Below are 17,223 nucleotides of genomic sequence, written 5' to 3' on the forward strand. Positions count from 1 at the left end.
AGATCTTAAAGGGATAGTTCAAACAAAAATGAAAATGCTGTCATCAATTACTCACCCTCCGTTGCTGTTTGGTTTCTTCTACCAAATACAGTAAAGCACCATGCATATGTAACACAAATTGAACTATTTCTGTAGTTCTGTTGGTTATTTTCACACAATATACTTCATTTGTATGGAAAACAGCTGCATAAAAATTGCCAATTTTCATTTTTTGGGAAGAGTATTTCTTTAAGTTACTTCATAAAATCAACAGATCCATTGAAGAGAGAAAGGAGAGAGACAGAACTGACATGAAAAAGAAGAAGAACAGAGGTTTGATTTAGGAAAAGACACACTGTACACAGACTGATGTATTTCTGTATTGGCTGCTGTGGTTTCAGAGTCTTGTTTTCATATGTGCGTCTCTCCCTTATGCACTAACATACGGCAAACAGAGACTGAAAATGAATCCTGTACCATGTTATAAGACTGATCAGCTTAAAATTGTCTAAGAAGATTTGAATGCAACAATATGAACTTTGTGCAAACAAATTTGGACAAACCATAATGGGCACATCTTACATGATTATAGGAATCCAAAAGTTGGGAATTTCTTTGATAGGAGATACCCTATAAAATCTGGAACTAACTTGACTGAAAACACTAGAGCACTTAAATATGGCTGTTACCACTAAAAAGGCACCATGTTTCAATGTGGCAGCTTGGTAGTGGCTTCTTGGAATAGTAAAGTCTGGATTTCCCACGGCATTAACCACTGTATTAGTCTGCAATTATGCTCAGAGAGGGGCAAGTCAGTCATACTCAGAATATACGGTCATCAGTGGCACCCTATAGATCTTGAATAAATGAAATGAAGCAGAGAAATATCACCCGTTGGCACTGAAAGCTTAGATGAGCCTGTCATATTCCTTGCCCTGTAATCAAAGCAGGAAATGGCATTTTGATGTACAGTGAAATGAAAAAAAAAAAAAGCAGTCAGGCTGTAGTTGTGTGAAAAGATGGCAGCTAAACTAAAGGGGGAAAAAAATGTGTTTCTGGGTTATAAGAGGTGGTTTGCTGGTAACCAGGTCACGTTCGTGAGGCAGCAGGGAGGTTTTCTTCACCTCAGCTGAAATGGATAATGCTGAAGCTCTGCTTTGTTCTCTGTGAACAGATGATGAAGAGAACAGATAGAGGAAGGAGAATAAGAGAAGTGCTTGTATGTGTGTTTTATGGCAAGGTTGAAAGAGATTTTAAAAGAGTGAGTTTGAAAGAGAAAGGATAAAAATTCATAGGAGCATCTACAACCCTTCAAGACATTTAATAACAGCTGTCTGCTGGTACTTTCACGTATCATACAATATTAATCAGCTATTACATTTTTTTTTTTTTTCAGTCTGGTATGAAGAAAGCCCCTACATGAAGATTATTTGAACATTATTGTGGTACACAAGCATTGTGTAAACATTAAAACTTTGGCACTGTTCTTTTTTCTAGCACATTTGTAGCTGCAACGTGATCTCATGAGAAAACGTGTGTATTTTTACGTAAATTGTGGTTCTACCACACGTACATTTACTTACGTTTTCATACACACAAAAACATACATTGACATATTTATAGCACTAAAACGTAAAAATACTTACGTATTAACAGCAAAAAAAACGTAAATCATGTAACGTAAAGTGTGAATGTATATGAATTCCCATGTATTAATATTAAAATCGTGGCTTTAATGATTTAACGATGTTTTTAGTCGAATTTATTGAAAGCAGTTTACTCATCTACATAATATGAAATAACATTTCTGTTCGTGACTTGTGCTGCTCGTTTCGGAGGATTACATGTTAAACAAGACTACAATTTGAAACCTTATGAATAAAATTTCTGTAATTGTTTAACCATTTTGTAATATTTAGTTTGTTTGCTGTGAGACACAGAAGGCGTTTTCTCCTATGCAGCGACTGACAATACAACCATAAGATACACCAAAGCACAACATAAATTCACAAATCACATCCATTTTATTTGTTCACTGTACTCCCAATCTTTAGAATCCATATGTTTGTAAGGAACAGATCCAAATTCAGCCCTTTATCCATCGATCTTCATCTTCATTCTCAGCAAAAGCGACCGTCAAAGTCAAATCTCGCGCTCGTTATGATTCAAATTTGAAAGTAGCGCCACCCTCGAGAAGCGTTACGACATGGTTTACGGCACTGATATCGAACGCTCATTGGTTCTCACCTGCTTCGTCACAGATTGCGACATGCCGTGTTTCAGTGGATTGACATTTGAAATGAGTGCGCGCCTTCACGGAGAGAAGCCGAATTTATCATATTTTCACGGATTAATAAGTTAAATTCTGCTCTGTACCCTATAAAAAACTATCACCGCCAGAGAGGACTGTGACTGGAACTCATCATCATTTGAACTACTTTTGGTACCACTTTTGACATTTTCGCAAAAAATAAATTATTGTGATTACGCTTGTTTGTCTGTCATTCTTTTATTTATAACAGTAGGTAGTTTAAAGAAATGGTTATGGGTAGGTTTAGGGGTAGGTGTAGGATTAGTGGCTCAAAATATTGTTTTAATGTTATATTTTTACTAAAATGGTCATTTTCCTACACATTTCTGTTCTTTGTGTTTTATTCTTTTAACATTCTGTATAAAATGGGTAGGTTTAGGTTCGGGATGGGGTTTAGGGATCTTACATTTATCTACAAAACGATAAAATGGAAATTATACATATATTTTTATGACATGAAAGATACGTAAATATTTTACGTTTTTTCGCTGTAAAAACGTAAGTATTTTTACGTTTTAGTGCCATAATTACGTCAATATTGTACGTTTTAGCACCTTTCTAAACGTACAAAAATGTACGTTTTGTGTCTTTGAAAGTTACGTATTAATACCTACGTATTAACAATGAGACCAGGCTGGTATTTTATAAAAGTTATAATTTATTTTATTTAAAATATTTTTGCAAGAAAATGTGAGTGTTGCCATGCAGTTGCTAAAATGTTCTAAATAGTGTCTAGAGTGTTCCATGTTGTTCTAGGGTGTTCCGTGTTGCCCTGATATTCTGGTCCCTAGATATGGCTTCAATCCCTCCTTCAGTGTAAAAGTGCGGTCACATATACTGTTGTTTGGCAAATTTTTATGGGCGAAATTTTAATAAAGGCCTTCTGAAGCGAAGCGATGCGTTTGTGTAAAAAAAATATCCATATTTAACAAGTTATGAAGTAAAATACCTAGCTTCCGCCAGACCGCCTTCCGTATTCAACTTAGGAAGAAAGCATAACGCCTCTTGCAGTTCAGAAAGCTTAGACTATGCTCTACACCTTCCCTATTCAACTTACGGAAAAAGCTTAACTGACGTGACGTCAGCTAGGCTTTCTTCCTAAGGGGAATACTGAAGGCGGTCTGGCGGATGCAGCAGGATATTTACAAGCCATCCTTGGTGTATACGACTTTCTTCTTTCTGATGAACACAATCTGAGATACACAATACACAATATCTCAGATTGTGTTCATCAGAAAGAAGAAAGTCATATACACCTAGGATGGCTTGAGGGTGAGTAAAGCTTGGGGTAATTTTCATTCGAAAGTGAACTAATCCTTTAAGTTTTTGTTTTTTTGTTTTACGAAGAGACATCCATCAGATTAGTCAACAATTATTTAGATTTTTATTCCCCCCCGACTCCCCTGGACTGATATCTCTTTTAGTGGCAGTTTACAATGCACAAAGTAATATACATCAAGAAAATACACAGATAAATACAAACAAACTAGTTTGAGACATGATATGACATTGTGTGTTTTCCTAGGATCACTCGGACAATCCTCTGGGAGCTGCTGTGACTTTGGCCCATGAGTTGGGCCATAATTTTGGAATGAACCACGACACACCAGAGCGAGGATGCGGCTGTAGGATGACCGTAGATCGTGGCGGCTGCATCATGACCCCTTCTACAGGGTGAGTATGTGCTAAAGAAACTTGTTGATTACAGAATTATTACTCACCAGGTTTTGATTCATCAGATTCCAAAAATGAAGTACTTGTAATTAGATTATATTACATTTTAAAATACTCGTAATCAGACTACAGTTACTTTTCTATTGATTACATGATTACATGTTATTCTCACAGTAAGAGTAAATTATTCATAATTCATTGATTCTACTTCTTTGCTATATTTTAAATGTTCCTTTCTATAAAAGTCTGCTGCTTATATACATTCAGGTCTTCCAGTTTTGTGGAACTGCACACACAGACCAGCCACTAGTCATGTGACTAAATATAATGTAATATTTAATGCACCTCATGTTGTTGATAATAACAAAGAATGGAATATATTTTCTTTCTCTTTGTATTTTTATATCAATATGGTACAAGGTTATCCTATACAAATCAATGTGATAAACGAGTTTGGTCAAAAGTAATCTAAAAAGTAATCAGAATACATTAATAATGAGTAATCTATTACATTACTAACTACATGGAATCAGTAACTGACTACAGTTAAGTAATTTACCCAGCACTGTGTTTGAACAGATCAAGATCTAACTAGTCTTTGATAACCTCCTCTTGTACTCCTGAGTGGAGTAACCTGTCTGGATTTGATGTATAAATGCACTGCAGACGCATCACTCTACAGCTCAATTAGTCTCCAACGAGCCCCATTATCTGGGGAACGGGCAAATCAAGCTCTCATCATTCATGTACACAAGAGAGTAATCAGCCGTTTACCTGCATCTTATTGACCGGGGGTTAATTAGCCATCTCTCAGTGATGAATTTGCTCTACATACCCATACGTCATCGCTGACGTGAGGCTGGTCTCGGATTGAAACTCAAAAACTTGTAGATAGGTGGAAGGCTTGCTTTGTCCACTCCGAAATTTGGATTTCAGACATTCGGATGTCGTCTGGCTTCTGGTGATAACACGCTTGACGGTAATGGTTTTCAGCATGTGACTGGTCTCGAACATGGGTAAACACCAGGTTGATAAGGTGAGGCTGGCTCATAATGGGAAATTTCTCTCCTTACACTTATGCCAGTTTGCCTTATCAGACGATGAACCAGAGAGCCAGTTGGAATGGGGCGTTTAGATGTATCGGTGGAGTATTGGAATGGACTGTAAAATCTGCCATCCTTGAGTGCTCAGTTTGGCCAGGTTGTTTTGAGCCAGTAGTGTATACTATGGGGGATTTCTCTTGTTTTTTTGGGGGTTTTTTTGGTTTTTTTTTGTTTTTTAGATATGAATTATTGAGCCATTATCTGTTTAAAAATACACAATCATTACATTTTTAAAACTATTTTTTAACTTTTTCAGCCTTGCAACGTTCTTGGTATGTGAGACACGCATTACCTTCTAGTGTTTTTGAGATATTCCAGGATCAGACTTGTGGCTTTTTCAGCCTTCGGTCTATAAAGTAAGGCTGCGGTTTCTGAAATATTGCATGTCATTCACCAGTAATCATCTGTCCGCTCTCAGCTGTGACCGGTTTTCAATCTCTCTGCTGTGGCTGTCTTATCTCATAGAGGGGATATTTTTGTTGGACCGCAGCTCGACCCTGGATCACGGCCATAACAAACAGCACAACCCTATTCTCCCATTATGTGTTCATATGGCAACAAGACAACATGCTGGGAAGAAACCTCTCTGGGCTTTTTAAAGCCACCCCCCGGTTATTGTCACAAGAGGCGTTTTTGTCGTCTATTTTAGCCGCAGGTACAGAGGAGAGTTTGACATCATTTTTCCTTTTTTTCCTTTAAATATTCATAGCTCCAAATTCTTCTGCAGCGCAATGGATGAATACTTAAAAGGACGTGGCACTTCTCTAAAAAGAAGGTGCTTTTAAAAGAAAGCTGGAGTGCCAAAGCTTGTCCCCACCTTTCAAAATAACCCCTCACACATCGCTCAGTGCAGCGTCATTCAAGGTTTTTGAGTTTAGTGTCTACTTCTGATAGGTTGATGTAGGGTTTGTAAGTCAAAGCGTTTGTTTTGTATTGCTTTGGTGGCAGTGCATATGAATTTGTTGTATCAGAGGAGGCTGTACTATTGCAGAGTCAGGAAAATGCTGGCCTATTTTTTACTTCCCATGGGAAAAACACAGGCTTCCTTAGTTTATTCAACCCTAAAGGCCGAAACTCACGGACACACGCGGTCTCAGAGACACAAAAAACATATGCATAGATAGACTAAAAAACATCACTTTCTTAGTCAATGTTTTTGTCTTATTTTAAGGATTTTTAGATATTTTTACTAAAGAACAAGATCAGTTTCCACAAAACAACAGCACAGTTTTCAACACTAATAATAATAAGAATGTTTTTAGCACCAAATCAGCATATCAGAATGATTTCTGAAGGATCATGTGACACTGAAGCCTGTAGTAATGATGCTGAAAATTCAGCTTTGCCATCACAGGAATAAATTACATTTTTAAAATAGAAAACAGTTGTTTTAATACTTTTAATACTTTAATATAATTCATTGTAATAATATTTCATCATATTACTGTTTTTACTGCATATTTGATCAAATAAATGCAGCTTTAACCGCTTTTGGTTATGTCGCAAAACCAGTCATACAACTTATAAAAGGAAATCTACTGCAATAAAAATAGTTCGTTTAACAAAGCATAAACATAAATCATAAATCAGACTCTCATTGAATCCAAAATATTGGATTGGATTGTTTAATGACTATTTTAAGGATTAAATAATTTTCAGAGATAAATACTATTTATCAGTTAAAAACCATGAAACACCAATTCAGATATAAAAAAACAACAACAAAAAAAAACATTTTCTCAGTTTTCATTTTCTCCATGTGTTTGATCCTTTGTCTCCATGCTGTTTTCACTGGCTAAATAAACCTTCTGTAAGTTGGCCTTAACAAAGCACACATTCTGCCTCTGATTTATTCAGTTCCTCAAAACCCTTTTCCTGCATTTGCTGGATGTGTTGCGCTGTTCTTACTCTGCAAGGATCTATTTTCAAGTTCAAACATGAGAAATTCATGATCTTGCATCCAGTGTTTTTTTTTCTCCCTCTCTATTTTTGACAGCTTTTGTGAGTTCTCAGCCCCAGTGTCCTATCTGCAGATTCAAACTAACAAAAACATACAGTCTGGGAGATTCAGAGCTGGAAACTCAGCAGAAAGACGATTGCAAATAAGACTGAAAAAGATAGTCTGACAGACAGGACAAAGACAAAACAAAGAAAGATGGAGGGACAAAAATAAAAATTAAAAACTACCGTAGATCTGCTTCAATTCAGCCTGAAGCATAAACAGGAAGTTATTGTCGGCTTCTTAATGTTTTTCAGCCAAATACAATAGCCAGCATACGTGCCAAACAACCGTATAAGGAAGAAATAAGGCACTTGTTTGAAAATGAATGGAGGAAATTGCATTGCTGAACATGGTAGCTGTAAGAAACGGAAGTCAAGCCTTTTAGTTTAAAGAGCTAATCGCCTTCTTTGATTATTTCCATGTATAAATTCCTATGGAGTCAAGCTTTTGTTACTGTGTTTCCCCATTCAGTTAAACAGGTACAGTACAAGCAAAACTGGAAATCACTGTCAGGGTGGACTAACTTACTCTACAAAGGCACCAAAGAACAAACACATCATATATCTCAGCTTGAGGTATGAGGCTATCAGCAGGGTGTTAAACATTGTGATTTGACTTCTTTAGACAGTGCTTACCTCACACAATCTTGGCCTGTATCTTTACTACAGAGCAAATGAGGGAAGAACGTTTGTCCGTAAGATCCAGCATGTCAGATGGCCTTTTGGAAAGAGCACATCAGATGCTATCGCTTAATGGGTATCGCTTGCACCTTTTATTGTGGTGGCGGCACACCGAATCCCAAACGGCGGTGTTATCTACTAAATGACAGGCAGCACAATAGAGCCTGACTTCGAATCAGTTTGCATCGCCGGAGGAGGCTCATTAAACAGACATTAATTTCCTCATTCCGCACCTATCGCTGATAACATAACAGCTCTAATAGGTCAAACTCAGAATGGGGTTTTGAAAATGTCTAGATGCAAATGACTTCTTTTTTCTACTGTCCGGGCAGGTTATTGCATATGACTGCTAGGCTGTGTGTGTGTGTGTGTGTGTGTATACATTATGTGTGCATAAAGAACAAGAATGTGTTTAAATATGATTTAAAAGTAACGGATTCAACACAGGCTACTTGGAAAAACTTGCCTGTGGCGTCACTGATGTTAACAAAAGGTAAACGTGAAATAAAAAAGCATTTGCTGAAGCAACCATGCCATTTTAGCTTGCGTCTTTGAGCTATTTTATTGTGACTCGTGTCAAAGACCCGTTCAGGTAAGTCATTTCACTCAACGGCCATATTTGAAGCGTCTCTTGGGCAGCTATTCATAGTTTTCACATGACGTCGCACACTTATAGGAAAGCCCACCTGGAGGGCAAAACCAGTGTTGCCATGTCCGCAGTTTTCCCGCGGAATTGGGTTACTTTTAAGTTGTTGCTGCGGGTAAAAATGTTTTCCACGGGTTGATTTCCACCCCCATACATATGATTTCAGCGCTCCAACACCTGCCAGACGTACAAATTCAGTGGAGAATTTGACCACCCGATGGAGAAAATCACATTGGGCTACTTTTGACTAGCCATTGGGCTACTTTTGTTGCACAGACCTGGCAACCCTGGGCAAAACAAGGCTTTCCTCCATTGCCCGCCAGTGATTTTTACCAGGTTTGTACAAAGTACTTATGAAGTAAGACAGTAATATTAAAAGACCAAATTCAATATACACCTTATTGATGATGTTCAGGGAAGCAGATGAACCCAGAATATAAATGAAACACACAGTTTCTCTTTAAGCGATTTTCCATAGAAAACCATTATAAAGAAAACACAACCATTTAACACATTGCGTTCATATTCTGGGCTCATCTCGCCTGTATATCATCATCAGTGTGTATACTGTATATTTGGTCTTTTAATATCACTTTAATAGCACTTTCTGTGTTTTTCACGTTAAGCGTTTTAGAATGTCTCGCTGTTTTTAGTGATTGAAACACTGCAGCAGTTGCTGGATATGGATCACGGATGCCCAAAACTTGCATTTTATTAACATATTTTTGGTTTTTTTCTTTTGAGGTGGAAAATTTACAGGCCTGTTATGCAGTTCTATGGATGTTTTGCCCGCCCGGTCTCTGTGCCAGTCACATGACTGAAAACTATTAATTTCAGTCATGCAAGTGCAGCTCCTATCTCTTTGAATGGGGAGAAATAAAATTCTCCAAAGCTGTTCAATCCAAGCTTACAATTAAATTTCATATTTGAAATCACCAATGAAATCTGACAACAACTGTATCATAAATGTGGTTTCTCATGCTGAAAAAGCGTTAAATAAAAGCTTATTTTTCAGGCTAGAGCAGCTAACGGCCGCTGCAGTGACGCGATGAATTTACCAGTAGGCGATTGGCTCTTTTATTTAGGAGGCGCCATATTAGGCGTTGCACTTTTTCCCATTAATACGAGTGCATCATCTTTCTGTATATAAAGTCTTTGCTCGCGTTTCACGGGACTCATACCTGAGACCTCTGCACCGTTAGTGTAATGCTATAGCGCCATGGCAGGTATGAAAGCAAGGCTGTCAGGGATAAACTTACAGTGTTTTCAATGGCATCCTCTGTAAAAAAGATGTATAAAGCTCCTAGATCACTTACAATTTTCATTCATTTCAATTTTCATGTTGTCTGGAGTTTTTTTGTCTACTGAAATTTCTTGGAAAGATATTTTTGCAGTGTTTTGTCAGCAGAACTATTCAAAAACACATTAAAAAAACAACAGTACAAGCCAAGCCACTGAATCCCTCACAGCCTCACTTTCATTCCTGTTTGATACATCAGAAAAGCCATGCATATGAAGCTGGTTATGTGATGCAAATGTCAAAATGTGTTAGTTTACAAATCATGCGCAATGGTGGTCATAATTATTTCCAGGCCAGGAACAGTTTTTGATCAATAATCCGCCCCCTTTAATCATATTTTGTGTGAGCAGGAATAACAGCTGTCATTTTACTGGTTTCAGCTGGAAACTAGTAAATTGTATGTTTAGGTAAGTTTCTGGAGCTTTGCAAAAATGTAGGTAGAGGTTTTTCCAACAAGTGTTTTCTTTTAACAAATTGTTCTGCATGGGTGTGTGTATTATGATATCAGATGTCGTCATGGTTTGACCGAGAACTAGGCTGTGCTGACATCTCCCAAAGAGAAATTTGAACATGTTTGGAATTTTGTGACGTACTGTAGAGAGGTTTACGCTAACAATGACCAGCGGAACGCTTAGGAAACGTGAATAATTGGGTAACATGCAAGCTCAGCTGAAACAATACGAGTCATCAGGGTGTGTTTCTGTGTGTGTTTGAACACCCTCTATGAAAATACAACAAGTGAGACACATGTATCATGCCTAGATGGACTCAAGTGCACCTCAAGTACAAAGCCAGGGTTGATATTTTAAGTTGTTCACCAGTATGTTGTGTGTTGATGTTGTCAAAATGGGACAGTTCACCATCTTGTCATTCCAAACACATATGACTTTCTTTCTTCAGCAAAACACAAAAGGAACATTTTTGAATACTGCTTTACAGGAGAACAAAGGTGGATATCAAATACATTTTGGCCTGTTCTTATTGTATGGCTTCAGAAGACTTGTATGTAGTGTAGAATACAGCATCAAGACTACTTTTGTGATACTGCTATGGTGGTTTTTCTGAAGCTTGAAAGCCTCAGTCTAAAGCAATTTACTGTAATTGCATGGAAACGGAACTGTATTCTTGAGAACTCCTCCTTTTGTGTTCCATGAAAGAAAGAAGGTCATACAGTTTTGAAGCGACATGAGGGTGAGTAAATGTTCCCTTTAAATACATCAAGTTTCATCAGCTAGACTAGCACTAAATCAGGTCTGACCAGCATAAATCAGCCTTTTTAATTTCATCTTCATTGACTTTTTTAACAATGCAGTGTTGTAGCTGGCTTGCATTGGGTCTTATCTCATTCCTGCCCTGTAATTTAAAGATCTCCAAAACACAGCAGGTGCACTGGCATCAGATCAGAGGTGCCAACAGCACAAGCGAGATTGATTAGAGCTATTGGTTTTATGCAAACACTCAACATTGCACTGTTTCATAAATATATCAAAATGTTTAAGCACACTCGTTTTGGAGAGGACAGCAGGCGTGTAATTTCAGAATAATTTACTCCGTAATCAGCATCTGGGTTCATTGTTGTGTCTTGGAAAAGATGTGGAATTATGAAGCAGATGCTTAATGATAGCAGTTAAAGTTTTCAGATGCAAGCAGATCTTTGAGTTGAGAAAAGAGGCTTTGACAGGGTAGACTGCAGGAGTTCTCAGTGGATTTTTGTGTGTCTGCGGCTGTGATTTACTGGGGTAAAGAAGTAAAGAGAAGTTCAAGCAGAAAGGATTTGTTGTTTGCTTGAATTTGAATTCATAAAGAGGGCTTTAGGGCTTGCACAGATGCTGGGAACAGAGCGAATCGTTTGGCAATCACCAAAGTTGAGTGAAGAGAAAAATTATGTGCAGGTTTAAGTGCACTCGCACACTTGACTCTGTAAATATGTACATGTGTTTGCGTGTGTTTTTATGCTTGGCAGTATCTTATCCCATAACCCCCAACAGCACTTTTTAAGAGTGGACTGGCACACAAATCTCAGACTCATGCTCATATGTGCCTCAAACCATCTTTGCGTGCCAGGCCATACAAACCAATCTGGCTATTGCTAGCACCATTTTTCGCCACGCCAAGTCTGCTTAACCCACTTGACCTGATGCCAACCTCTGCCAGCTTACCCACTGCCATTCAAAGCTATTCGTCCCCGGTGCCAATCCCTTTTTAGACCAAAGTCCTTTTCTCTGTCACATTACTATTCTAGCCCTCGCTGCTGCAAACGGCTCATTGCACAAACTACAGCGCCGCTTAAATGTCATTTTTGGATCATTAGCTTTTTCTTAGGGTGTTTAAGATACAGTATGTGTCGCTTCCATTTGCAAATGTCATGACTTTTACTTCCAGACGCCCCTACTGATTGGTCTCTTTCAACTGTAATCCCTTTAAAGGCGGCATTAAAACTCACACACGCTTGATTGTGCCCCAGCTTACTGCCACACTGCTGGCATCTGGGAGATTTGCAGAAGACCATGGGCTCGTTGCAAATCAGTGTTTGCTTGTTTCTGTTTTATTGTCACTAAGCTGACGGCATTGATTTGTCTGTTTGAAAACGCTCTGAAGTGTCGATAGAGTTCTGTCTGTTTCTTTTGTGGCTGAATTGTGTGTTTGCGTGTGTTTGTCCTAGGTAAGAAAAGTCAAAATGAGATCTATTAATATCTTGATCGTTTGTCCTTGTTTTCAAACTGGGGTCCAAGTACACCCAAGGGCCTGAAGGTGCTTAACATTAACATGTTATCATTTACATATGTTCACCAGTCATTGTTAGGACATTTACCCCCAGTTTCACAGTTTCACCCCCAGTTTCACAGACAAGGCTTAAGCTAGTCCTAGACTAAAATGCAAGTTTGAGCTGTTTTAACTAAATGCAACTTGTACTGACACATCTTAAAAAATGTCAGTGTCATTGTTTTGTCTCAAGATGCACATCAGTAATGTTTTTTTTTTTCTAGTGAACATTTATAAAAGCTTCTTAAATGCCCTAATTGAACCAGTGCCTAATCCTGGCTTAGGCTAAGCCCTGTCTGTGAAACCGGGCCATAGTGTTTCATCTTTCATTATGGTTTCTAAAGACTCTTTGAAAAGTCATGTGATTTAATAATATAATATTCATATATTATTTTAAAATAGTGGAGATATTGTTACTAGGGCCATATAAGATGAAGAAAATCTGGAGAATGAATGAATTAACTAATAAATAACATTATAAATACATTAATAAATAAGAATAAATAAGGTAAATATATTTATTCTCCTGCGGATCTCTTTTATTAAATTAAAACAAGAATGATCTAGATAGTAAAGTTCATTGGGACAAACGCTTGTCTGAAAGTTTGAAAGTTGCTAGCTTGAATTTGCACATTACTAGCATGTTTTAATACATTGCTGGAATGATTTAGCGTGTTGCTATCATTTTTAGCACACTGCTAGCATTATTTGGTGCTTTGCCAACATGAATTAACATGATGCTAGCATTTTTAGCATGTTGCTAGCATTTTTAACACATTGCTAGCGTGAAGTAGCATGTTGCTACCATGTTTTAGCATTCTGCTAGCATGTTTAAGCACCCTGCTAGCATTAACGCATTCCCAACTTGAATTAATATGTTGCTAGCATGAATTAGCACATTGCTACCATGTTTTAACATGATGCTAGCATGAAAAAGCATGTTGAATTAGTATGTTGCTAGCATTTTTTTAACACATTCCTAACATGAATTAGCATGTTTTAACACATTGTTAGCATGAAAAAGCATGTTGCTAACATGATTTAGCATGTTGTTAGTATATTTCAACATGTTACTAGCATGATTTGGCATTTTGCTAGCATGATTTATTACATTGTTAGCTTAAATTAGCACATTTTTGCTTTATTTAGCAATTTGCTAACATGTTTAACCACATTGTTAACATGCATTATGCATGTTGCTAACATGATTTAGCATGTTGTTAGTATATTTTAACATGTTACTAGCATGATTTGGCATTTTGCTACCATGATTTAGCACATTGTTAGCTTAAATTAGCACATTTTTGCATTATTTAGCAATTTGCTAACATGTTTAACCACATTGTTAACATGAATTATGCATGTTGCTAGCATGATTTAGCACATTGTTAACATGAATTAGCATGTTTTAGCACATTGCTAGCATGATTTAGCGTGTTGCGAGCATGAATTAGCAGGTTGTCAAGCCAACATAATGACTGGAATGAATGAATGAATGAATATCATTTAATTCTCCTGCAGATTATACGTACATCATACATCATATATCACACAGTATTATACATACATAAATATATATCATATATTTAATTATAAGGGAAAGAAAGAAACAATCAGATTTGGCAAGATACCAAAGTATGTTATCAGATTAAATATGAATTCAAACATTTCCACATGTTCTTAGCTAAGCTATCCCCATTCATTTTATGTCATCAGTTGTCTCATTTGTGTCTACATGTAAAAGAAACATTTGAGACCAAGTAAATCCTTAAATAAAACTCTAGAGCTTTGAAAGAACCTCTGAGCAATACATTTTAGTCTGGGGTGTTGTGTTATTGGGCAGGGTGCATTGAGGACACAGGGTGAAGTATGAGGACAGACCCAGAAAACCCCTTGCAGGAGTCCGGCCGGTCGTCCGCCCTACCTCCATGTGTTTGGCTCCCACCACAAAACCCCAAACAAGCGGTCACTTACCCCCAGGGAGCACAGATGTTCCTGGCAAAGATTTTCTCCTCCCCACACCTCCCTCCATCCTTTCCTCCCATTTTCCTCTCTTTCATCTGCAGAGTTTATTTAGCTTTATTGGCACCGATGACAGAATCGCTTCTTGTCTGAGTCATGGATGTTTGATTCAGGCTTGTGTTCCTGTGTTTGCTCGCTAAAGGTGAGCGCTGAGGTTGTCTTTGATGAGCACGGGTGGCTGGGAAACAATCGGTCCCGGTGGACAGAGGACGGGCGGGGAAAACAGAGGTGTTAAAAGTTCATCAGCAAACTCTTCAAAGGCTCTCAGTCAAAGGTGCATGAAAGTGAGATGGATGTGACATGCGTGTGGCTGCACATGTCTGTTTTATAACCATTTTTGATGCGTATGAAGGATTGTGGCTTTAGCCGGGAAATATTATTCACCTCTGAACAGCTCGGTAGGGATGAGTAACTGCTCAGCTATAACGGTACTGCTAACTGCTATAACAGTAGGAGTACTTAGTTTTTGCAGTAGGCTATGTTATGTTTTGGATGCTAGTGTGTCGGAGTCCCTATAGCCTCGTTCAGACTGTCAGTCCAAATCCAATTTTTGTGCATATCCGATTGAAATCTGATCAGATTTAGCAAGTCTGAACGACCAAAAACCACATGAAATGCGATTTTTGCAAATCCGTTTCGAGCTACATACATATGTGGTTTGAAATCCTATTCAAATCGCATTTCTGTAAATCCGTTTCAGTCTGATCGCTCTGATCGGATTTCACGTGGTTTATGTGACTTTCTCACGCAACGTAAACATCAGACGTTGTTATAGGAAACATGCTGAAAGTCACTGCAGAAACAAGGCTGTGTTGTTGCAAAGTGTTTTGCAAACCTCTCCATGTTGCGGTTGTTGTTGTTGTTGTTTTTGGTGTATGCTTATGAACGCAATGTCATTGCCATAGAAACCAATGCAGATATTCCGGAAAACGAAAAAGCGCCATGGACGCACAAATCGAATCTGAACACTTGCGATACACAGTGTGGACATTAAAATTTTTAGATCAGATCGGATACACAAATAATCAGATTTGGACTGACAGCCTGAACGAGGCTTATAAGACTGCCTAAATAGCTTAACCAACAAGAAAGCCTTGGCCAACCAGCTTCATCTTCAAGATCATGCTTTATCTGTTAAGTTTTACTGGTCCACCAGCACCAAACCAGCATAAACCGCTCTTGACCAGCATGCAAATTCAGGTCTTTTCAGCAAAGCAAGAAACTTTAGTTAAAAGTACAGCTCAAATCAAAGTTGTTAGTTGTTCATTTGAAGTGTTCAGATGCAAAATCCACTAAACACCACCTCAGTCAAAAATGAGATAATGATATTGAGCGAATGCTCTCCGCACATAGTATTCGTTCATCAAATACTTTCGCTTCAAATCCGCTAAATCCCAGCATCAGCCCATTCAGAAATACCGGTTAATTCGCAGAAACTGCTAAACGCCACTTCCCTTTGTCAGCAAAAGCCTCTAAGTCCAAAGAACCAATCGGAAGACATGAATCAAATCATATGATTTCAAGATGAATGATGGTGTGTGTATTAAACCGGCTTTCAATTGCCAAGCTGTTCCTTTTGCTGCTGTAAAACTGACAGAAACGGACATTTTACTATGTCTTGTTGTCCAAAGAGGTGGATTTAGTGGTTTTTGACATTTTTGAAAATAAGGCATTTTAATAACTGACTAATAACCTTTTGATTGCCATTAAAGTGAAATTACTGAACCTGGAGGCCAGACAAATTCTTACATCCTCAATGTGTTATATTAATATTAAAGTCCCCCTGTAGTAAATTTTATCCCATTAAAACTCATCTTTGATCACCAAAGTGACATATTTAAATGCTTTTTCCTGTGAAAAATTTTTTTCATGCCTTAAAATAGCTTAAATGTAACTCTTCTTTTTGTATGCGCGGAGCCATGAATATGTAAATTAGCCCCGCCTCCACTCACTTGCACTAGCTCAGAGATCCACTTGATCAACTTTACTGTAGTAAACGCTGCACAATGGCAAGTGGAAATACTGGTTTAATTCTGTCATATATGTTTGAACCAGAAACTGATTCAGAAGAAGTGGAAGAGTGAATTGTACAAGCTTGTTTACAAGTTGATGTATCAGAATGGTAATGTGTTTTATGTATCGCTTTCTACAACATCGCACACATAACGGTAATTGATATGATTAGCCTTTTGCTTGACTACGTTATCAAACAGCTAATAATGTGTTGCTAATGTTACACAAACCATGTTCCCGTTCGCCATCTCAGAGTCAAACAGCTGCCTTCTAAATATCAGCATCCTTAGAAACACTTTGAACAACTCAGAACGTCAATGGAGAAAGGCATATAGTTCATTATAACATCATAATATACATCATATACATAATTCACCCGCTATATTGTTAAATGTACCCGATTTTTTATTTCAACAGGAAAATATTCCGGGATAACTTGGCTTCTCGAGACCCCCTGCTTCGCAGCATAATTAATGATATGCTAAAGCCCGCCTGCACGTTGATTGAATGATTGATTTTTCTATTTACAGTTATAAACTGGAAATTTTGCACTTTTTAAAAATCTGATTTATTTAGTATAATTTTAGTTAATTTCAAAAAACATATGCTACATGCCACGCTGTAATTACTGATTGTAACCTTGTGCTATAATTTTTCAGCACAGAAGTGTTACACCCATTAACCTTATGATTAATAATGTTTTAATCTCTTCTTCACATGCATGCATACA

At 37.7% G+C, this 17,223-nt stretch overlaps 1 protein-coding gene across 1 annotated transcript in view; it reads left to right on the top strand.

Moving 5' to 3' along the window:
• The window catches only part of adam12b (ADAM metallopeptidase domain 12b), a 117,020-nt gene that overhangs the window by 68,288 nt on the left and 31,509 nt on the right, over positions 1 to 17,223 (top strand). The window contains 1 exon segment of the mRNA XM_051868326.1: positions 3,816 to 3,964. Coding sequence (XP_051724286.1) covers positions 3,816 to 3,964 — 149 coding nt within the window.

The sequence above is a fragment of the Ctenopharyngodon idella genome, chromosome 17, assembly GCF_019924925.1.
Source record: "Ctenopharyngodon idella isolate HZGC_01 chromosome 17, HZGC01, whole genome shotgun sequence".
Classification (NCBI taxonomy): Eukaryota; Metazoa; Chordata; class Actinopteri; order Cypriniformes; family Xenocyprididae; genus Ctenopharyngodon; species Ctenopharyngodon idella.